Here is a 25,355-nt window from a genome sequence, read left to right on the forward strand (position 1 = left end):
ATGTTTTCTCTAATTATACATTCAATTTGATTTTTCAAAGCATTTTCCTAACTAGCATACAAAACTCTCGGTACTTGCATAAAAAAACTAGTTGAATGACATACCTTTTCTTGTAGCTTGTTAACTTGGACCTTTAAGAGCCTAGCACCCCAAATGTGATGCCTCAAATGCTTCACAAAACACCACCAACAATGGAGAACTTTGAGAGAGAATACTAGCACTCAAAATCGGTTATGGCTCTTACAAGAACACTCTAGTGGCCGATTTCATGAGCTAAACGGCTCCTTTTATAGTGTGGCATGGATTAGGGTTACACTCATGTAAAACCTAATGTGCATGACTTTTCATCTTACTTAGGATCCATGGGTTAAACCTCCATTGACTATCCATGGACTACCATGTTGGTTTAGCCCAACCTAAATAACCATAAGCCCACACTATAAGAATCACTGATTTACCAAATCAATCCCTTTACATTTAATTAGTCTCTTTTGATCACTAAATTAATTCCAAATTAATTCTTTATCAATACTAATTAAACAATATGATTTCATATTAATATATTAGAACTTTCAATATATTAATAAATCATATATAACCTCTTCTCAAAAGTTCATCCTTACAAATTGTTCTGGTGAAATGCAACCCAAATGGACCATGCTACTTTCGGTTCAAGTACATACCAATTATAGTTATGGACTTAGACACCTTATCCAACAGTCTCCCACTTGGATAAGTCTAATAACTATAGCTGCAAGTACGACTTCAGGAACCGACTAGCAATCATAGCTCTTAAAAGCCTATGTCGAATTGTGACAAGCCATTTTAGATAAGGGATCATATAATCCTCTGTTCAAAAGATATCATCTAGACAAACGCATGGAACATCGTCATTCTTATTTTCCAGCATTTGTTTCCCGATTTCCGATTTGTTTGACATAGAACTTAATCGAACACATCAATTTAGTTTTGACCGTTCCCGACACATAAGTCAAAACAAAATCATCGAGGGGCCCAAGATATCGCTTTTAATCCTACAATGACTAAAAGGAACGGATAAACTTCGACTTATATGCTTGTACTAACTACTCATTAAATTGTACACAATAGCACATTTTATTGCATCAAGTTACTGATAAGGTTTCGCACTATCAATGCACAACCAACTCATAGTCAACAACTCATATCTCTTGGTTTGAAGACTTATATGATATTATCATCTCACGATCACTCGAGATAAATTCCATGAAGTGATACAAGTGAGTTTGGGTGTAATCCAATGCTTAGACCTTATAAGCACTCATGAATGTTGTAGCAATCCTTTGCTATGTCTAAACAATTCAGACATCTAGAAGCCAGATTCATGACAGTCTTGCCTCAATACCTTCTTCCAACGTATGCTCGACTGTGGATAGTTTGAATAATTTTAATTATTCTGGAAGTCAAAACATGCAAAGTGAAACAATAGTAAATGATTGACACAAGATAGGAACTTTGCATGTAAATAAAAAACACCTTTTATTTAATCATCAAATGTCAATTACATTTCAACTATTACAAGTTTCAAAACTATCTAATCGTTAAAACTAATATCTTCCTTCAGCCCGATGCGCCTTGCATGTTGTAAGTGCTTAACCCTACTTAGTCCCTTCGTGAGGGGGTCTGATGGGTTCCCTCTGACGATACCCTCTTTGCTACGATGAGTCATTCTTCTATCCGATGTCATATGAAGTGATATCTTATGTTGATGTGCCTGGATCTTCCATGATCCCTTGGTTCCTTGGCTAAGGCAACTGCACTCTCGCTATCACAGAAAATCCCCATGTGCTCCTTTATAGCTGGTACAACTCCAAGTTCCCCGATGAAGTTCTTCAGCCATATTGCCTCCTTTGAATCAGCTACAGTCTCCTGCTTGGAACTTTTCCAAGTGATTGCTCCTCCATTCAGGGTAAATACCCAGCCCGACTGAGAGCTGAAAATATTTTTGTTGGTTTGAAAGCTGGTGTCACTATACCCCACCACTCTCAAGTCATCACTCCCATTGAGGGTAAGGAACCAGTCCTTAGTCCTTTGCATGTACTTAAGAATGTTCTTTACCGTAGTCCAGTGAGCCTTACCAGGATTACCTTGATATCAGTTGACCATGCTCATCGTAAAGGCTACATCAGGGCGAGTACAAGTCATAGCATACATGATCGAGTCAACAGAGGACGCATATGGTATTAAACTCATCTCAGCTATCTCAGCCTCTGTACTGGGACTCTGAGTCTTAGTCAGTTTGGCATTGCTTTACATCGGTAAGTCACCTTTCTTGGAATCCAACATGTTGAACCTTTTCAACACTTTTTCGAAGTAGGTACTTTGACTAAGTCCAATTAGTCTCTTACTCCTGTCTTTCAATATCCTTATCCCAAGAATATAGGCAGCTTCTTCGAGGTCCTTCATAGCGAAACATTTCCCAAGCCAGGACTTAACCTCTTGCAAGGTTGGGATGTCATTTCCTATGAGAAGTATATCATCTACATACAATACCAGAAAGATAACTATACTCCCACTAGCCTTGACATATACACATGACTCATTCTCGCTTCTCGAAAATCCAAACTCTTTGACTTTCTCATCGAAACAAAGATTCCACTTAAGAGATGCTTGTTTCAATCCATAAATGCATTTCTTAAGCTTACACACTTTATTAGGGTACTTTGCATTGACAAAACACTCTGGAAGACTCATCTAAACATCCTCAGCCAACTTTCAATTAAGGAAAGCAGTTTTGACATCCATTTTCCATATTTCATAATCATGAAATGCAACTATGGCTAGCATAACCCAAATAGAATTAATCTTCGCTACTGTCGAGAAGGTCTCATCATAGTCAACTCCCGGAGTTTAAGTGAAGCCCTTCGCAACCAGTCGCGCCTTATATATGTGTACCTTCCCATCCATGACGGTCTTCTTCTTAAAGATCTATTTGCACTCGACTGTCTTACGACCCGCTAAATTGTCAACCAAGTTCCAAACTTAATTGTCATACATGGACCGAATATCTCTGTCCATCGCCTCTTTCCATTTAGCAGACTCGAGGCTAGCCATGGTTTTCTTGTAGTTGTTAGGTTCATCCAAATTTACCAGTGTGATGTCACTAATAAATGTATCGCCTTCTACAATAATATGGAAACCATAAAACTTAGTTGGAACTCTAACTCTACTGGAATGCCTCAGAGGTACGGACTCGTCAATTAGCTCAATAAGAGTTTCCTCCTCAGGTTGATCACTAGTTTTTGAGGTTCCTCCACCACTTGACTATTGAAGCTCTTCAAGGTCAATTTCCCACCCACTGTCCCCTTGCAATATCAGCTCTCTCTCACAAAAGATTGCTCTCTTAATAACGAATACAACATTGTCACTCGGTCTGTAGAAGAGATATCTAAAGGACTTCTATGGGTAGCCGATGAAAATACAACGCTCACTGCAAGGTTCGAGCTTATCATGAGCCTCACGTCTCATGAAATCCTAGCAACCCCAAACCTTGATGTGTGCTAACGAGGGAACCTTCCCTGTCCACATCTCGTGAGGTGTTTTGGTAACCTTCTTAGTTGGGACTAGATTAAGGATATGTGCGGCGGTCTCTAAGGAATACCCCCAGTATGTGATATGTAACGAAGATCGACTCATCATGGAATGAACCATGTCCAACAAGGTTCGATTGTGCCTCTCAGCCACACCATTAAGCTGTGGTGTCCTAGGTGGTGTCACTATGAAAAAATTCCATATTCCTTAAGGTAGTCAAGGAAATCGATACTAAGATACTCACCACCCTGATCGGATCGAAGTATCTTTATCTTCCTGCCCATCTGATTCTCCACTACTTGTTTAAACTCTTTGAACCTATCAAAGGTTTACGACTTATGCTTGATTAAGTAGATATAACCATATCTACTATAATCATCAGTAAAACTCACATAGAAGCGGTTACCATCCCTTGTGGCAGTTTTGAAGGGCCCACACACATCGGTGTGTATAAGATCCAACAACCCTCACCCCTTTCACAAGTACCGGTGAAGGGTGACTTAGTCATTTTTCCACGTAAACAAGATTCGCAAGTGTCATCCGACCTTAATTCGAATGACTCCAAAACTCCAGCCTTTTAGAGTTGGCATATGTGTTGCTTGTTGACATGTCTAAGACGACAATGCCACAAGGATTCCTTATCCAAACTATTGGAAGAATCAATATGTAACACATTATTTCCTAAGTTGTCTACAACCATCATAGTTTCATATACACCATTAAAAGGTAATGCTTTAAAATAAAATACACCATTATAGAAAGCATCAACAGCACCAATTTCATTATCAAATGAAAAGCTAAAGCCTTATTTGTACAAACCATGAAAGGAAATACTATTTCGCATCATATTAGATGAGTAACAACAATTATTCAAATATATTTCTAACCCACTACTAAGCAATAAAGAGTAAACTCCAATCTTGGTGACAGGTGAAACTTTTGTATTCCCTATGATCAAGTTTATCTTCCCATGCTCCACATCCTTATTTCTTTTTAGGCCCTACATATCAGAACAAGTGAATCCACAACCTCTATCAAGGACCTAAGAGTTAGCATGTGATGATTTTTTAGATAAAATAGTGTAAATACATGTATGGGTGGGTTTAACCTTCCCATCTTTTACATCTTGCAAATACTTGGGGAAGCTTCGCTTCCAGTGCCCTTTATCATGACAATAGAAACACTCTGCTTCCTTAGGAATAGTAGAGGGAGCAGCAGAACCAGCCTTCGTCCAACTTGAAAAGGATCCATCAAGAGACTTTCCCTTGCAGTTCTTAGAGGGATCCTTCCTCTTCTTCCCTTTACCTTGCCCAATTTCCATAACAGGGGTAGTAGTAGGAGTAGTAACAATGGATTTGCCTTTAAGACTACTTTCAGTAGTCCTAAAAAGCCCTTGATGTTTGCTAAGTGTGACCTCCTCCTTGTTCATATTATAGGTCATGCAGAACTGAGCATAACATGGAGGTAAGGAGTGTAGAATGATATCTATAGCCAGCTCCTCATGAAAGTTCACATTCAACTTAAGCAAACAATCCATAAACCTTTGCATTTTCTGCAAGTGGTCCGTGATGGACTCTCCATACTTCATCTTAGTTGTTATCATGGAAGAGATGATTTCATACCTTTCTTGATAAGCACTTTGATGGTGTCTTTCCATCAAGTATTGTTGCATCTCAAAAGAGTAGAATTCCTCATAGGACTTTTGGAGTTCAGCTGCCATAGTGGCCAACATGATACAAGACACCTTGGTGGCATCCTTCTCATGTGTCATAAACTCAACGATCTCCTCATGAGTAAAAAAAAAAGACTCATCGATTTCCTTAAGCTCCTTGTCTAGTACATATTCCTTGTCCTTATAGCGAGTGACCATCCTGATGTTCCTAATCTAATCATTGAAGTTAGAGCCATCAAATATGACTCTCCCATACAAGTTCATGAGAGAGAAGGAGCTAGTATGGTTTAAGCCAGAAGCAGTGTTGGAAGACATATGAAAAGAAAGAAAGACAAATTTTAGATTAGATAAGATTCCTTAATATAACACCCAAAATGAAATATTAAGGCTAGGATCAAGCACAATATTTTACAATTTGGAAGAAGGATGTCGTAATCCAACTTGCAAAATATTTGAAGGTAGGTAAATGACGATTTACCAATTTCCAGCATGGAAAACAAAATAGATTATTAAGTTTTAATTGGATTGAAACTCCTAGATTCTTTTGAGATTCATTGAACTTTTCAATGGCATGTTTAAATCTCGATTATTCCCTTCAAGTTTGTGATTGGGATACCGAGGATCAAAAACAATGTGTGAACAACCATGAAAATTAACTTGGTACTCTTAATGTCATTTATTACCTAATCGATGCGTCAGTTAAACACACACGCTCCACCGATCTATGATAAACATCAAGCTACGCTTTCCCATCCTTACTAGTCCATGTTAATGTGTCGGTTAACGAAGTCAACTACACTACACATGATCTTGAGTTAGGAGCAGTGGTATTTTATCTGACGATCTGAAGACACTACCTGTATGGTACGAAAAGCACTATCTTTACAGAATACAAAAGCCTTCAATATATATTCGATCAGAAGGAGCTCAACATGAGACAACGACGGTGGGTCGAGCTCCTAAATGACTACGCATGTGAAATTTGTTATCATCCCGGTAAAGCCAACGTAGTAGCTGACGCCCTAAATCGGAAAGAGTACTCAGGTGATAGAGTCAAGGAATTGACTATGACAATCCATTCACAGCTGTCCACACAAATTAAGGAGGCTCAGCAGGAAGCCTTAAAACCTGATATTGTGGCAGGTGAATCCCTGATAGGGATGGATAAGAACTTAGAAGTCAAGGGGTGATGGAGCCTTATACCTCATGGATCGAATCTGGAAACCCAAACACGGTGGATTCAGAGATGTGGTCATGAACGAAGCACACAATACTCGATACTCCATTCATCCAGGTTCAGACAAGATGTATCTGGATCTCAGAAAGTTATATTGGTGGCCTAAAATGAAAGCAGAGATTGCTACCTTCGTGGGCAAGTGTCTTACTTGCGCCAAAGTTAAGGTAGAATATCAAAAGCCCTCAAGTTTATTACAATAATTGGAGATACCTGAGTGGAAGTGGGGGAAGATTACAATGGACTTCATAACAAAGCTGTCTAAGACAAAGGGTGGTCTCGATACCATTTGGGTGATCGTGGACCAGTTAACCAAATCCGCATACTTCCTACCAATTAAGGAAATCGACAAAATGGAGAAACTGCCCAGAACCTACCTTAGAGAGATAGTATGACTGCATGGTGTACCCATATCTATTATCTCTGATAGATACAGTAAATTCACCTCGAGGTTCTGGAAGTTACTACATAAGGCTTTAGGAACTAGGCTAGATATGAGTACAGTCTACCATCTGCAAACTGACGGACAGAGTGAGAGGACTATTCAAACTCTAGAAGATATGTTGCGAGTCTGTGTGATAGACTTTGGAAAGGCATGGGATACTCATTTACCCCTTTTCGAGCTCTCTTACAATAACAGTTATCACACTAGCATAAAGTCTACTCCATATGAAGCCCTTTATGGTCGTAAGTGTAGATCACCTCTGTGTTGGGCTGAAGTGGGTAATACTCAGTTAACTAAAGGTCAAGTCCCTGATAGAACTCTCACCGATCCAGAAATCATTCGAGAAACTACAGAGAAAATCGTATAAATTAGGGAGCGACTGAAAGCCTCGCGAGACAGACAGAAAAGCTACACAAATAAACGACAAAAACCCTTGGAATTCCAGGTTGGTGTCTGTGTCCTATTGAAGGCCTCACCTGGGAAGGGCGTGATACGCTTCGGAAAGCATGGAAAACTGAATCCAATGTACATTGGGACTTTCAAGATTCTCGCACAAATCGACCCCGTAGCTTACAAGCTCAAACTACCGCAAGAACTTAACAACGTACACCCTCCTTACCACATGTCGAACCTAAATAATTGTCTATCTGATGAGACTCTTGTTATCCGACTCGATGAAATCGAGATCGATAAGAGCCTCAACTTCATGGAAGAACCGGTAGGAATCATGGATAGGGAAGTCAAGCAAACCAAACAAAGTTGTATTTCGATAATGAAGGTTTGCTGGAATGCAAAACGGAGACCAGAATTCATTTGGGAGTAGGAGGATCAAATTAAACTTAAGTATCTTCATCTCTTCCCTAGTCCATGTGTATCTCTATTGACTTAATTTCAGGACGAAATTCCCTTTAACGGGGGGATGATGTGACAACCCGTAATTTCAATCTTGTAAGAGTCAACCTTGGTCAACGAAAGTCAAACATATCTAATAAAGGTCAAACTTATTTCTTTAATTATCTCAGTTTGGTTAGATTAATGAGATATAGGTGTATAAACCTTGTATTCAAAATTGTTGTGTGTTTTGGACGGAAAACACTCAAAATCCAAGGAGCCTCACAGGAAACGAACCCCCCCCCCCCCCCCCCTTCATAATCATAAATGTCTCGCAAAGTAGAACCTCGTTCTCGGCTGTGAACTCCCTCTGACCGTAAACCTTCATGTGCGGCCATGAACTCCTTCGAACCGCAAACTCTACCCTATATATATATATATATATATATATATATATATATATATATATATATATATATATATATATATATATGTTTTACTAAAATATTCGTCACTTCTACTCTTCTAGCCGAAAACTCATGATTTTTCTCTCAAGATCTTCAACCGAAAACCCCTAGTTTTCTCTCAATCATCACCCGAAGATCATTTGATTCACCTTCGGATCTTATTAAGAACATCTAGTATTCTTCTCTTCATCGATCAATCACCCTTCATTTATGGGTTTACAATCGTAAACCCTTGAATCTCCTTGGTTTCACTAAGAACACCAAGAGCACACACTAAAGTTTACAGCAAAAAACACTTGAACCTTCAAGTGGCCTGAATCGTGTGCGGCCATAAACACCGAAGCCCAGCCGTGAACTCCAAGCAGTCACTCGATTTCGCTACTATCACTTTTGTTGTAAGTAATTCTTACATCCTAGGTTGTTTCCTTAGCACCTTTGAGGTTATGTTCACTAATATCATGCCAATATATCACGTGAATTGCTATTTAGGACTTTGTTTTGTCCCGGGAGCTAGCTTGTGGAAACAATCATCATATATCGAACCTTACAAACGAATCACTCACATAAGGTGAGTTCATACCCCTACAATTTACCCTTTTAAAATGCTTTTAGGTGGAGAATACAAGTAGAACTTAAGTTAATTGTGTTAAACATTTACATATGGAAACAAACAAAATGATTTCTTATGCTTAAATACTATAAAAAATCATTTTAGAAAAACTCTTTTAATCTATTTTAGAATTCTGTTTATATCAAAATCATATTCATTTATATATTTATGTATAAGTATGCTTTAACGGACTTAGGACTATTGCTAAATACCGTAACTCATGCTCCTTGTTTGGTTATGGGCTTAGGGTAGGATCACTAGTCCGACTATCGGCTAAATCATAGTTATACTTGCTAAATATATACACGAATATTTAAACCCCCCATTTTCATAGAACATACTTAACTCATTAGCATATGTTAAGCAATTGAGTCTCTCATTGATCTCGAATATATAATACTTGAACAACACTTGATCTCCTTCAGTGGTCCAATCGACTTGATTCCAACTATTCTAACGAAATTGTGATGTATTATCGTAAGAATCTGATTCTTAATAGAATACACTTGTTCTTGAACTCGATCTCACATCAATGACAACCTTAATGATATATAAGTTTAGGTACTCAAACTTACTATACTACGTTGTTATATATATATATATATATATATATATATATATATATATATATATATATATATATATATATATATATATATATATATATATATATATATATATATATATATATATATATATATATATATATATATATAGGTTTCCACAAAGCAACAAACGTTTTTTTAAAGCAACATTTTGCATGGCTATTTTTGGATACTTGCAAAATTTTGCGTGCAAAAAGTAATTAGAAATTTTGGTTAGTTTGAATTTAAATATATATATATATATATATATATATATATATATATATATATATATATATATATATATATATATATATATATATAACAAAAAAAAAAACTATATTAATAAGAGACACTGACGGATCCAAAGATTATTGTAACTGAGATGCATAGTATACACTATTATGATAGTCCACAGATTATTATAACTGAGATGCATAATGTACGATTATTATGATAATCCAGAGATTATTGTAATTGAGATGCATAATGTACAACTATTATTATCATGGGGGCTATTAGTTGAAAATCAATTTTAATTATGAATTTTCTGTATAAAATATATGAAAAAAAGCATGTTAAGTGGGGTGCATGCACCCCATTAAAACCCTATACAACCGCTACTGTAAGAACTGTAATTAACCGTTGTAAACTATACGAGCCAAAACGATAAGTAAATCATTTCCTATTAAAATCAAAACTGTAAAACAATAAGTAAATCATTTCCTATTAAAATTGTAAAACAATAAGTAAATCATTTCCTATTAAAATCAAAACTGTAATCGATCAAACCTATAATTTCCTAAACGACAAAGTATAAGGACCAAAAAATTTAATTTAATGGGATAATTAGAATATCGTATTATTTTGATTTTTTTTTTTTAAAAAAAAAAAACTATACAACACCATCTCATTAATCCATATCCACTGGTTTCAAAACTCGTGTTTGTAGTCAATCATAAAACACCGACAAACTTTAGATGTTTTAGAGTTTGAATCATAAACCTCGTTTATGAATTTCATCGTCTCAACTATAAATACTATATTTGAAAAAAAAAAATCCAGCATGATGGCTATAATCGATGTAGTGTTCTAGAAGACTAGAACACATGTTCTTTTATCCAGTATTGTATAATCAATTGACTATAAATAAAATCTCAATCACATAGAAAAAAAATATATACAAATAAAAAGTTGGAACAATCATGAGTGTGGGTGTCGACAATAGTAGTTTAATACAAGCATCCCCTCGAAAGTAAGCCAATTCTATGTTAGTGGGACGTGGGACCAAATTTCACATAATACAAACAAAATACAGGGCTTATCTTTGCAAAGATCAAATAAATCATCATTAGTGTTAAGATTTATTTATTATAATAATTGGCGTACATAAAAAGATCCTTAAAGTACAAAATGGGTAATTCGTTTCTTTTACTTTACAAAATACAATGTATTTGGTACATATTTGGTTTTAAACACTTAGAAAATGTTTAACGTGTAAATTTCTAAATATAGATAAAGCCGTTGATGTTCAAGGTCATGTATTTATTTATTTAGGTGTAAGATCCGTGTATTTAAAATAAAAAATTTAATATGAATATATAAACATTAAATATTTTATAAAATAATGTTTTTCCATAACAAATATAATCTTTTGAAGCACTTATGAAAGAAATCAAATCGTTTGGAACATTTATGAGAATTTATTATCAAATTAATAGAATGACAACCTTACATATATAAACTTAGAATTTTTTGGAAATATATTTTAAGAAAACTTAAATCCCCAAAATATAACAAGTGGAAAATAACAATTTTAAAAATCTTAGACCATAAGGTGTAGACAATTAGATGTAACACCATTTTGGTGCCACATCACATGTCACATCATCAATGGTGTTATAACATCAAGTGAGGAAATTGTCTTATTATGACACAAACTTTTTTTCCATTTTATAATTTATTTTTTATTTATTTCGATTTTTTTTTTAAATTGAGACAAATATTTTTTAAATATAAAAAATAAATAAAACACAATGTTTAAAAATTATAAAAAACAATTAAAAATTTTGAAGATTAAAATTAACATAAAGACTAAATTACACATAATATCCAAAAACAAAAAAAGAAATAACATCCAAATTCTAAAAAAAAAATAAAAAAAAAAATACAGTGCTATTCGTTATCGTTATTGTTACTATAGAAGATATAATCTGTCAAGTCCTCTCGAAGTTATTTGTGTTTATTTGCGTCCTGAATGTCAACAACGCGATAAAAATAATCTGTTGTTCCTTGTTGAAATTGAACGTGTCTGGGCTCCGTTGAGATATAGTGTGCAATATTTCTCCCTTTATCTTTTACTACCATGTTATGCATTATGATACATGCATACATGATATATCGTAGAGTTTCTAAATCCAGTGGTCGTGTTGCATGTTCGACTATATGCCACTTCACCTTCAGCACTCCAAAAACACGTTCCACATCCTTACGTGCTCCTTCTTGTCTTCTCTTAAAAAAGTTGTCTCGTTCTTCAACCGGGTGGCGGAATGCCTTCACGAATGTGGAATATTGAGGATATATTCCATCTGTAAGGTAATACCCATATTTGTATTCGTTTCCATTCACCGTGAAATAGCATCCGTGGCTTTTCCATTCAAAAGATCGTCGAATATTGGCGACTGATTAAGAACGTTGACATCGTTGTTGGAACCCGCAACCCTAAAAAATGCATGCCAAATCCATAAATCTTGAGAAGCGACGACCTCTAACACCAACGAAGGTGATCCGTGATGACCACTTGCGTATTGCCCTTTCCATGCTACCGGATAATTTTTCCATTTCCAGTGTGTGCAATCAATGTTTCCTATCATTCCGGGAAACCTATGGTGTTCTTCATGCACCGCATACAATTCTTGCAAATCATGCAACGAAGGTTTCCACAAATACACGTCTCCAAAAGTTTCAATAACACCCCTTGATAATGTATACAAACTCTCTCTTGCGGTTCTTTCGAACATTCTCATATAGTCATCCATGGTGTCGGGTGACTCCCCCATAGCCATCAAACGAATGGCCACAACACATTTCTGCAACGTTGTAAACCCTCCTCTACCTCTAGCATCATATCTTAATTGAAAAAATTCGTACCTAAACATAAATTAACTACAGTTTGAAAATATATTGCATATGTTGTAAAATTAAATAAAACATGTAGTACATTTTTATTTATTTTGTATAAAAGTATAGTAAAGAAGCGATACCGGCTTTCCAAGGCGTTGGCGATTCGTAAGAACACATCCCTACTCAAACGAAATCTTCTTTTGAAGTCCTTCGCCCCGTATACACAATTATCCGCAAAGTAATCGCGATATAGATGTTCGTGTCCTTCCTCGCGATTTTTGTTTAACATCACACGTCTTGTTAGTAGCGGGGTTGAGTCTGGTTGTAGCAGATCGGTAGTGTAATAATGATAAATCATCATAAAGAAAATATCATCATCTAAATCATTGGACGAGTCGAAAGGATCCATATTTTTTTGAAGATAATTGATAATATGTAGAGAGGAGAAGAGAAAGTGTGTGAAATTTTTTATAAAATGGTGATATTTATAAGGTAAATGTTTTTTTTTAATAGTTAATTTTTTTAACCGTTGCGTTTTAAACGTTAATAAACGTTTAAAATTTACTCGTCGCATCCAATCGTCTTGGCCACGAGAATCACCCTCGACGAGCAAAAACGAATAAGGGGGGCGGTGTTCCCCGCGTCATAACGGCGTTGAGGGGTGCCACCTCACCTGCGTTTCTTCTCGTTGGACCCGTACCGAATACTCTTAGAAAATGACATTTGTCAAAATGAAGGAAAAAATGACAAGTAACAAAATGACTTTCATTTATTAGATAGGATAGCTAGGATTTGTCTAAAATCTACTATTTGAAAATAACACTTAAAATACCATCAATTGATAAAATTTTGCTCTAAATAGACATAATAATAATAATAATAATAATAATAATAATAATAATAATAATAAGTCATCTTTTTTTAGGCTTTCTTTTTAATTTAGCCAAAATTTAAAATTTAAGAAATTTTCCTAGCAAACAATCATTTTGCACGAGGTACTACAAAACAAGTTTTTACATAAGAAACGTTGTGTCAGCTATAGAAGCGTTGAAAGAAAATTAGATTACCAAACAACATTAGCTAGTAAGATGTCATTTCTCGGTGAGTTAATTGCCCTATTCTTACCTAGTCAGATTTCATTTTCCGAGTAGACAAACAAAATTAGTTTACCAAACAACATTAGCTGATCAGACAGTAAAACACGTCTAACCTAACTCGGTCAGATGCATATCAAATATGGATTAAGATTCTGATTTAACCAAAAATATATTTTATTGTGAAAATGTTATCACAAAAAACTTTCAAAAAAATTATTTTCTTGAGAAAAAATATATTTAATATTTGTAGAAATATAATAATTCCGCAGTATGTAAACTGAGTTTTGCAATTTTTTTTTACGGTGAACATTAATATTACACAATACATTTTCTTTTTTATTCAACATCATTTTAGACATTTCACAATGCCCAGTCCCATACTCCAATATTTAAGAAATTTTCTTAAATTTAGATTAATTTATGGAAGAAACTTAATAATTCAAGCTATTATCTTATTTAAGACAATGTCACAATCATTTGTGTTGAACCACGTCAAAAAGTGCCATCATTCTCCAACGGCTCAATTCGTCAGTGGGCCATGCCAAACGTGAGTTTCCATTGTCAAATCGAATACAATTATCACCGTTATTTGCTAATAGCGTCTTAATCAATACACCAATAAAAATCAAAATAAAAAAGAAGCTCCACTCGTTTTATTTATTCCTTTTGTTCGTCATAAGATGTATAGAAAAAAGAATTTATTCTTCAATTCACATCTAATATATATATATATATATATATATATATATATATATATATATATATATATATATATATATATATATATATATATATATATATATATATATACCTTGGAGATTAAAATAAAATTAGAGATGTTGAGATTTTCCAATAATCATATGATTATGCGATCTTAATTGAACAAATATATGCGGTGGCATACTTGTAATTATTGTTGAATTTTCAAAGTTAACAATGTTGGTCAGTTGGTTACGGTTATTATCGTTATTTTGCACGTATATCAAATCGTCTACGTAGAGATTATGATCAAAACATGATGATACTGTAACCTCCTACATTCTTTCTCGTTCAAAATTTCACTCACAAAAACCTTTTTTTTTTCTTTCTTTATCGCATTAAATCCTAGATTTACATTGTTATTTGTCTAAATTAATTCTAAAAATCAGTAATGTTTTCAGAAGAACATCTTAACGAAATCACATTTTCGTTAATCCAAATAAAATGTTAGAATACGATTATTTTTTCATTTTATTGATAATGCATTTTTTTTAAATAGTTAACTGTAGTTTTTTTGTTCATAATGACGATTTTTGTTTTGATTTAGTAGTTTTTTTGTCATTTTTACTTGATTTTGATGATTTTTCCGTTTATAGTTCATTTGTTTATATTGTGTTTGTTTGTAGTGAGTTTTGTTATAAATTGTTCTTTATGTTCACATATAAGGATTCAAAACAAAATATGTTGGAAAAAAAAAAACAAAAAACAAAAAAAAATCTCGAAGGCATAAGAAGTAGGGTTGTAAGGAAGGATACAATTGAAAAAATTGATGTTCAAAGAGGTTTCTGTTATGTTTTTTGTTTATATTCTTCTATTCTTATTCTTTCTATTCATAACTGATGATGTTCATTTTTATCTATAATCAAACAGATTTCTTCATTTTCTAGTTTCTATGTAACCAACCCGAATATGAAGATGTTTCTCGCGAAGGTAAAGAGAAAAAGTCAAAGAAAAGAAATGATAAAGGTATGCGCTTTAATAATAATTGATTTTTGTGGGTTTTTTAAATGGAATGATACTTGTAGTTATAATTATATGTTTGTTCCTAATTCTAATCATAAATGATTATATATATTTGTTTATGTAGGAAACCAATCTGAATTTGAAGATGATTATCCACAATCTAAAGAGAAAAGGTCAAAGAAGACTAATGATAAAGGTATGTTTTTATAATCATTAGTGATTGTGTGAGTTAAAATCATACTTTATAATCATATGCATTTGTGTTCAGTATTAACAACTAATTATGTTAATTTTTGTTTCTAGCAAATGCTTCTCTTTATGAAAAGGAAAGTCCATAAGTTTTAGAGAAAAGGTCCAAGATTAAAAATGACAAGGATATGTTTTTGCAATCATAATTGATTATGTTTCTTCATGTGTAATTGACTATATGTATTTGTTTTCTTTTTACTAACACTATGTGTGTAAAAATATTTGTAGTTAAAAAAGATAATATTACAAAGAAGGTATGAATAAAAAGCTCGAAGCAGACAATATCATCTTTGAAAAAAAGAAAAGGATAAGGAAGCAGCTGAAACCCGATAAAAAAAATATAAAAAAGCATATATTGAACAACCAAAAGAGAAACTGATAATTAGTTTTGGAGAATGTCAAAATCATAAGTAAGAAACATGAACTATCTGATGAAGATGATTCTGATTTTAAGAGTTGTTATATATCTTCAAAGTAACCAAAGAGAGAAGATAAAGTCGTGAAGAAAGAGAAAAAAGTTGATGTGATAAAAGAATTCCTTATATGAAGAACCAATGTTCACCCGGTTCATTGTTGGTTGTTATTCAGGGTTTAAGTAGAGAACAGAAGGAGTGTGTTAGGGCTATGGGATTTGGGAGTTTGTTACAGATTATGATGATTGATGTACCGTTGAAGATTGTTTATTATATTGTTGATCATTTTAATTTTGAAAGTTTGAAGGTGGATTTTGAGAATTGTCAAGTGATTGTTATTAGCAAACATGTTCATGATATGTTAGGATTAGCATCCGATGGTACATTACTTTCAAAATTGGATTACATTTACGAACATGGTGAAGAGAGTTGTATTTTTTAGCAGAAGAAACAGTATGGAAATATTGATAAATTGAGATTGAAACAACTAAAGAATAAACTTGTGCAGACTGCTGCAACAGATTATAACTTTAGAATCAATTTTTTGTTTCTATTTATTAATACATTATGTGGGTCTACAAGCATGGAAAAATGTAATCTGAACACATTGTATGTAATCAGAAGAGATATCAAATTTAAGTAGCATTGACTGGTTCAACTTTATTACGGATTGTTTGATAAATAAGAAGAAGTTCTACAACTTAGATTAAGAGTCATCCTTCTTTTATGGACCAACAACATATCTTATGGTATATGAACTAGTTTTTAATATTAAATCTTTTTTAGGTGCAATATATATGTTTTTTATTCTTAATGATATATTAGACTATATAATCATATATGATTATACAGCCTAATATATGATTAATGATATATCACATTGTATTTACATATGAATAATCATATACGATTATGCATTATACCATATAATTAATCATATATGATTATACATCTGTTTATGATTAATGTTATATTAGACTTTATAAGTATATCTTTTTATAAAGTTAATGTGTGTGTGTGTCTATATATATATATATATATATATATATATATATATATATATATATATATATATATAGAGTCAAGATCAAATAAGAAGAAAATTTTTGGTAGGAAGGTAAGAAGTTTTTTTTCTAAATATTTTTTTTGCGAACAAACAAAATGAATCATTAGATGATTCATTTGTAAGATGATTCACAAGAAAAAATTCTCAAAAAAACATCTCGATGATTCATTTATACAATGATTTTGTTGTTATTCACTAAAATTATCATAAAAATGAATTTTTTCTTAATTTATTTAAAAATGAATCATAAAGATGTTTTTTTGAGAATTTTTTCTTGCGAATCATCTTACAAATGAATCATCTAGTGATTCATTTATTTTGTTCGTCAAAAAAATATGTTGAAAAAAAACTTCTTACCTTCCTACCAAAAAAAATTTCTTACCGGATCTATATCCTATATATATATATATATATATATATATATATATATATATATATATATATATATATATATATATATATATATATGTTTTTTGTAGTTGTTGTATGTGGATACTTTCAAGTTTAATCATTTGCAAGTTACACTTAAACGTCTAATATTTTTTTATTGGATATCAGAAAAGATCAGGTTTCTTGATGATATTTTACAAGAAGAGGGAGGATTTGGTTGTGGAGAGATTAATGAACCATATGTTGAAGAAGAATGTCAAGAATCTGATGGCGATGATGAGGAATGTGATGGTGATGAGGATTTATTTGATGAAGATGAAGAAGAATTTGATGTTAATAAAGTTAGTGATGTGGATGTAATTTTATAATTTTATTCATTTATGATTTCATTAATGTATTCATTTATGATTTCATTAATGTATTCATTTATGATTTTTTATGATTAAGTATTCACTTTTAAGTATCTTTTTCTTATGTAGGAGTATGAAACTAAAATTTCAGATATGTATCAGATAATTTAGATTAGAGAAATAAGCTTGTTGTAAAAATAAATGATGGAGTGTTAAAGTTTCCTGGAAGTCAAATTTTGAAACACTGGAAATTATTACTGTCAGACGAAGATTTAAGTGCAAAAAGTCAAAATTCAATTTCGGTCATAATACATTAGATTGTGAACGACCAATGTTGACACCTGCTTTTGGTCAATATAATAATGAAGAGGAAGGCGCATAAGTAAATGGTTATGAAGATGATGGTGAAGATTATGGGAATCATTTTCTGAATAATGATGAAAATTATGATGATGATGATGATCTTTTGATGATGATGATGATCAAGGGAAAGGTGCTGGTATTGAAGCGGATGCCAATGATACTGCACTTCAGGACCAGAATGATAAAAATGATGCTCAAGGTAAAGTTGATGGTCCTGAATGTGATGTTAATGATCATGAACATGGGGAACATATTAGTAAAATTAATGATTTGTTGAATGAGAATGATGATGATAAAAATGATGATGTGGTTGGTAAGGAAATTTTGGTAATGAAGATGATGAATAAGGAAATACAAATGGATTCAATGAAGAAGAAGTCATGAATTTGAGTTTGATTGTTGAAAATGTTATTAAGAGTGTTGGTCTGGTTGACGGTGTTGAAGCTGATGCTAATGATATTCAGGAAGGTATAAATTTTAGTCAATTAATGCGTGACCCAATTATTGAAAATTTTCTTAATGATTTGGGTCGAGGTGAACATGCGTTTTTGTTATATATATATATATATATATATATATATATATATATATATATATATATATATATATATATATATATATATATATATATATATATATATATATATGATTTTAAATTTGTGTTTTTGAATATTATAGGTAATGAGAATTTAGTTAAGTGTGGTATAAATCAGAAGGGCAGTTAAAGATGATATGAATGACATTTTGACTAGTAAGTATTTATATATGTATTGTTTATACATAAAATATATATGAATGTGTTATATAGATGATTCACTTATGATTTTAATAAGTTAGGAACTGCAAATTTAGGTGAGGTTGATAAAAACAAAAATGGAATTTCAGATGATATTGTTGATAAAGTTATTGGAGAAAATAAGAAAGAAGATGAATTAATTGCTCCAAGTTTGATTAAAGTTTGTGTTGAAGGTGAAGTTGAAAATTAAAAAGCAAAGAAGGAAGGAGAAGGTGTGGTTGAAAGTGAAGTTGATATGAATTTTGGAAAAAGGGTAGAAGATGATTCAAATAAAAATAAAGACGGAGGTAACTAGTTTATAAATAAGTTTCATTCATATGCGATTGTGTTTAACAATATTTGTTTATGGTTGATAGTTTTTGTTTTACATTCATTTATGATTTTAAATTGTAGGTGTAGAAACTATTTTTGGTATTCCTATTCTTAGTCTCAATTATTTAGAGTATTGGTGTGATCCAGATGTATGTTAATGCTATTCAAAGGTAGTGGGAGATCAAAACAAGAATGAAAATAAAATAGTAAAGGATTCAAGTCTTAAAGATGGAAAAAGAAAGTAACAAAGTGGAGAATAAGGTAGTTGTAGAGGAAACTACTAAACAAGGTGATGAAAGAAATAAATATAATGATAATATGAAAGGATTTCAATGAAAAAGGACAAAGCAAAAGTGAAGTTGAGAAGTTTATTGGTCCAAGCTTTATCCTTGGATTAGTCAAGATTCACAAGGTTCTAAGAATCCATCTCAAAGTCAAATTTCTCATGAACCAATGACAAAGAAAAAGCTTAGGGATAGAATTTGTTTGGCAAAAGCAAGTCTAGGGCCATATTCTTCTATTCCAAAATGTGATGTTATTAACGCTAATTCAATTCCTTTTGCACCCCTTTTAGCTACATTAGAAGGACCATCAAAAGCAAATTTTGACATACGGAGAGTGATAAATGAAGAAGGTCCATCAAAAGCAAAGTATGAAGAACCAAAAGATATAAGTGAAGGACCATTAGAAGTGTGTTAAGACATAAAGTGACCCTCAGTAACTGAAGTGTGTGAACAATATCGCAGAGTTGCTGATTCAAAGGAACTGGAGAGCAGATAAGGCTTACCGAAGAACCTTATATGTTGTTAGCTATACCGGAGAGGAAAGTATACCTAAGTTTAGAGATGCTATTCTGTTTTTTCAGTGATAAAACTATGATCAAATTTATCTTGACATTTCTTGGTAGACTATACAAATTAGTCATGGGTAATAAGACCACCCAAGCTACTCTTATTTTATAATTTAATGTGTACTGTTTTGTCATATAAATATATGATCTTGTTGATCAATCTATTAAGGCTCTCCACTTCTGATATCTTTTCTGTATAATCGTTATATTAATACAAAGTCTTTTTATCAAGATTATCTTTCATATTTAGTTGTTCATCACTTTCTAACCTGGTCTTGAGTGCAAGCCTTGTTACGATTCAACTAAAGTATTATTCACTTGCTTATAATATAAGTAAACTTGTTTCTATATCTCTTCCTTATTATTCCGCAATCTAGTTATTGTTGATCTTCACTAAAAGATCAATTAATTCCGCAATTATCTCAATATCATTCAAAGATTAAACCCTTTTTACTCAACAATTGGTATCAGAGCCATAGCGGTTGCTTTTTAATCTTTCTTTAAAAACAAAACTCGTTTTCAAAAGAAGAACGCTGATTTAAAAGCCTTCTATACCACTTATCTCATTATTTTTAAGGAAATATGGCACAAACTTACTTTTTAATATATCCAATAGTGTTGGAGGTTTTACTAGAGCTTCAATACTCTTTGCAAGTGAATATCATCACTAGTCTTAATGTATGGAAAGATATTTAAAAAAAGACTAGATAAATAAGTCTGAAGATCCATTGAAAAATAACCACATGTACTTGTCCTTACTCCCATTGTCATCGATGACGCTCAAGTCAGACTTGGAGGTGGTCAAGTAGCCATGACCAGACCTACCAACGATGACATAAACTAGATGGAGAAAGATGAAATTGCTTTTTATGAAATCTCTTATGGAGTTCCATCTGACAGTTTTGATCTTATTATCAACTGTAAATCAGCAAATAAAAATATGGGATGTTCTTAAAAATCTTTATGAAGGTACAGAGCAAGCTCAAGACAAAAAGTTGACAATTGCTCTAAGCGAGTTCAACAACATTAAAGTTTTTCCTGGTGAAAGTCTCGATGACTTCTTCAAACGATTCAACCTCATCGTCACCAAACCCTCGAATAAAGGAATCACTCGTAGTGATCAAGAAACAAACATGCAGTTTCTAAATGGTTTGCAAAAAATGGACAATGGAAAAAATGATAGTTCAAGGTGATACGAAAATTAAAACTCTTTCATTGTATAAACTATATGGTAAACAACAATCTTAGGAGTCTACAGTGATGAGAGATTACATGGATCTAGGCGGACCACTCGCCTTAGTCACCCATTCACCGCAAACTACCAACCCATATCGTTAGTATCATCTTACTGCAGAAGCATCATATCAAACTTCATAAGACAACACATTGCAGTCATATGAACCAGAAATGCAACATGAAGATGAAGAAGCTTTTCAACATGCATAAGCCCTTGTTAGCCAACAGTTCAACAAACTCCCTCCTCTTAACTACCGTAAAAGCCAACAATTTACAAGACCTCCATTTAACCACAACTACCATCCTCAAAACAACTGCCCTCAACACTATCCTTAGTCTTCTAGATATCCTAGAAATACATCGTATCAGCCCCAATTTTAAAACACACTACTAATGATCTCACAGTCCTCTGAAGCATCAAAAGAAGAAAAATATTCAGATACCGCAGAAGATACAGAAGAGAAAAAGGAAGGAGTTCTCATATGCCACAAATGTCACAAAGAAAATCATTTTGCTAGAGAATGCAAAGCCAATGTTTCAAAATACAAAGCATTATACCTTAGAATGGCTCAAGAAGCTGAAGATAAGGAGAAGACTGAGAAAGCAATTATGGCATAAGTGAGAAGAGACCATAAAGTTGGTCATCTTGAGATGCAGATGAAAACAATGACAACAAGAGGAAAAGAGGCAAGTTATGTCTAGTTGCAAAGGAGAACACTAAAGAGATGAAGAAAAACTATCGCTTCATGGCAAAGGAAGTAACCATCAACATCATTGAATAGGTAAAACTTATTATTCATTCAAATAATTACAAAATGCATGATTGTGAACCATATCTTGTACAAATTACTCAAACGTGTTCTAACATCCGTTCATACTACAACAAGGCCTTAGATGAAAAGAACATAGTGACCCAAGAGCTGTACCGCTTGAGAGGAAGACTAGAAGACAAAAAGCTTAAGGTCATCATTTTAGAAGCAGATTTAAAATTAGAAAATGATGCTAGATTACTTAGTGAAACTCAGTTAGATGTTGCTTTTAATCAACGGGAACTAGCCCGAAATGAAATTATATGCTTAAACAAATTAATAGAAAAGATCTTTAATGAAAGTAAAACAATTGACAATTTAGTCAATAATGGGTCTGTAGACAAAACTTATAACTAGGGATGGTCAAATGGTTACCACACCGGAGAGAAATCTCCACCTCGGTTTGAGGTCGAATATCCCTATGTCCCACCTGACAGAACATTTCACTTCCCAATCAATGACAAGACCTATCTCGAAGACATTCAATGTCATTTTGGAAAACTTTGTGTCCTTAACAACAACTGTGTAGTTGAAGAAATTGTCCCAGAATCCTCGAGACTCTCTAAAATATACAATCCATATCAGTCATTAGATTGATATATCATGGCTCAGGATCTGACTTGGACGAAGAAATCATTATGAATAAACCTAAAGAGTCCCCAAAGCCAAATATCCCAGGAAAAGTAAGTACTACATAAACTGTGATATCTCACTCAACGCAAGTCTTCCCGCAAACTACTCTTAAATCCATCATTAAGATACAAACTCTTCTCCAAGGAATAAGAACAGGCAAATTTGAGATCGTGCAATGCTCAAAATGTCAAGAACTCTACACATCCAATGATTCCTCTCCTAGACCCATAACAAAGTCCAAACTCTTTATAAGCCAAAGACCTAAACTAAACAAATATTTTCAAAATAACTCTGCGCAACAACTTCTAACAAAACCAAATCCAATTCTACACAGAAGTTAAACAAGGAACAAAAGATCACAAGTCCAAAAAAAATCCTCAAAGTCACAAAAGGACTGAAAATCCCAAGATTGTCCCGAACAAAAAGCCTGACCAAAAACTCAAGATAATAATGGTTGATAACATTCCTATTATCAATCAAAAGGACAGAGAAAAGACCGAAATAAAATTGAATATGGCCAAACATATGGTTTATGTTCCTAAATAAAAACCCAGGCAAACAATTTGGATAAATGAAAAGAAATTAACAATTATTGTTTATCCACCTGTTAAGAAGTCTGTCATGAAGCCCAAAAAAGAAGAACCTCGCTTCAAAAAGGATATGGATTAAGAAGAAAACAAAAAAGAACACATCAAAAAAGTCACAACTAAACCACACACTGCATCCATTCAATCTTATTATAATGTTGTAGGCCCCAAACAAATTTGGATGCCCAAATTAACTAACTATTAATGCAGGCAATGTGCGAGGAGAATCACGAAATTGAATGGTTAATAGATAGCGCCTGCTCCTTGTACATGACAGGAAGTTTGGAATATCTTCATGACTATAAGGCAGTCATAAATGGTGGTCATGTAACTTTTGGAAATGAAGCAAATGGAACCATTTGAGGATATGGTATCCTAACAAATGGAAACTTCTCAATTTAAAAAGTTGCCTATGTCGAAGGGTTAAAACATGATCTCATAAGTGTTGGGAAACTCCGCAAAGCTGCTCATCGTGTCGAATTTGATGATGAATACAGCTACATAATGATGAAAGATAGATCAAGGTGTCTAACAAAATACTAATAGAACATATTTAGTCATCGATAAACCACAATTGTGTTTTCTATCAAAATTTGTCTCCGATGTCAACTGGTTATGGCACATGAAGCTTGCTTACCTTAATTTTCAATACATCAACAACTTGGTTACCGAAGAGATGGTGCAAGGATTGCCTCTTCTTAAATTTGACGATTACACTTTATGCTCTGTTTGTGAATGTGGAAAGTAAACCAAGGGAATTCATCCTTTCATACTTGATTCTTCCATCACTAGACCTTTGGATTTGCTTCATATTGACCTCTACAATCCCTCTACGGTGGCAAGCCTACATCATAAGAAGTACATTCCGGTCATAGTCGACGATTACACTCATTTCACATGGGTGTTTTTCTTAAGACTAAAATCAAAAACACCACAGACCTTGATCAACTTCATCAAGGAAATTAAATTACAAATCAAGCTTCCCATTTAAAGAATATGAAGTGACAATGGAACTGAATTTAAAAATCAATTGCTTAATGACTTCCTAGTGTCAAAAGGCATCAATCACAACTAATCAGCTCCTTACACACCGCAACAGAATGGTGTGATAGAAAGAAGAAATATAACTGTAGTAGAAGCTGCCAGGTCAATGCTCAACTTCTCAAATCTGCCACTCTACTTTTTTCTCAATAGCATGCTTTGTACAAAACTAGAGCATCATCAACAAACAACTTAACAAGACTCCATATGAAGGTTTAAACAATCGTAAACCAAATGTTCATTTCTTTCACATTTTTGGTTGTAGGTGTCTTGTAGTCAACAACAAAGAACATTTGAGCAAATTTGCACCCAAATCAGAAAAAGGAATATTTTTGGGATATTCAACAAACAAAGTAGAATACAGAGTTCTAATTCGAAGTACAAGAATCATATAAGAAATCTTTAACGTGAAATTTGATGATTTCTATGTCCGAAAGACCACTCCTCTCAATGAAACAAAGTTTATCATGAAGAATGACATACAAATTGAATCCGAACCTCTCAACATCATAGAAGTCAAGTATGAGACACTCTTCGATCCTCTAGAAACTATAAGACCTTCCAAAGTTGTAATCTATCCTTCTGTGTGATTACAACATATCAAAGACTCTGGTCCTTCAGTATCTGAATACTATTCAAACTTGACTTCCACCTCTTTGGTTGAGGGGGAAAACAATCCCTCAATTCCTTTAACCATCCCAACCATCGAGGTTTCATTAATAGACAAAGAAGTCATAGTTTTCAACAATAATAATTCAAGGAGTTCTGAAGAATCCGAAGACTCGGAAGAAGATGTTGAAGAGATAGTGGATGATGCAGTTCCCATAATTCCCTTCACTAACAATTCTTCAATACAAGAGGAACCATCAACTTCATAGGTGGAACCTTCATCTTCAACAGAGAAA

General features: G+C 33.2%; 1 protein-coding gene across 1 annotated transcript; it reads right to left on the minus strand.

The window, feature by feature from the left end:
- Positions 1-12,037: 12,037 nt before the first annotated feature.
- On the minus strand, positions 12,038-12,945 carry LOC145030238 (uncharacterized). The gene is made up of 2 exons (XM_078978640.1): positions 12,677-12,945; positions 12,038-12,563 (listed from the first exon to the last, which is right to left on the minus strand). Exons 1-2 carry the CDS (start codon positions 12,943-12,945, stop codon positions 12,038-12,040), a joined length of 795 nt encoding a protein of 264 aa, XP_078834766.1.
- Between the last annotated feature and the right edge of the window lie 12,410 nt (positions 12,946-25,355).

This window comes from Lactuca saligna, chromosome 2, assembly GCF_052625555.1.
Source record: "Lactuca saligna cultivar CGN05327 chromosome 2, ASM5262555v1, whole genome shotgun sequence".
Classification (NCBI taxonomy): Eukaryota; Viridiplantae; Streptophyta; class Magnoliopsida; order Asterales; family Asteraceae; genus Lactuca; species Lactuca saligna.

Coding starts and splice junctions, on each gene's coding strand:
- LOC145030238 (XM_078978640.1), bottom strand. CDS start 12,945: ATGGATCCTTTCGACTCGTCCAATGATTTAGATGATGATATTTTCTTT. Junction 12,564..12,676: donor GCCAACGCCTTGGAAAGCCG/GTATCGCTTCTT, acceptor ATTTATGTTTAG/GTACGAATTTTTTCAATTAA.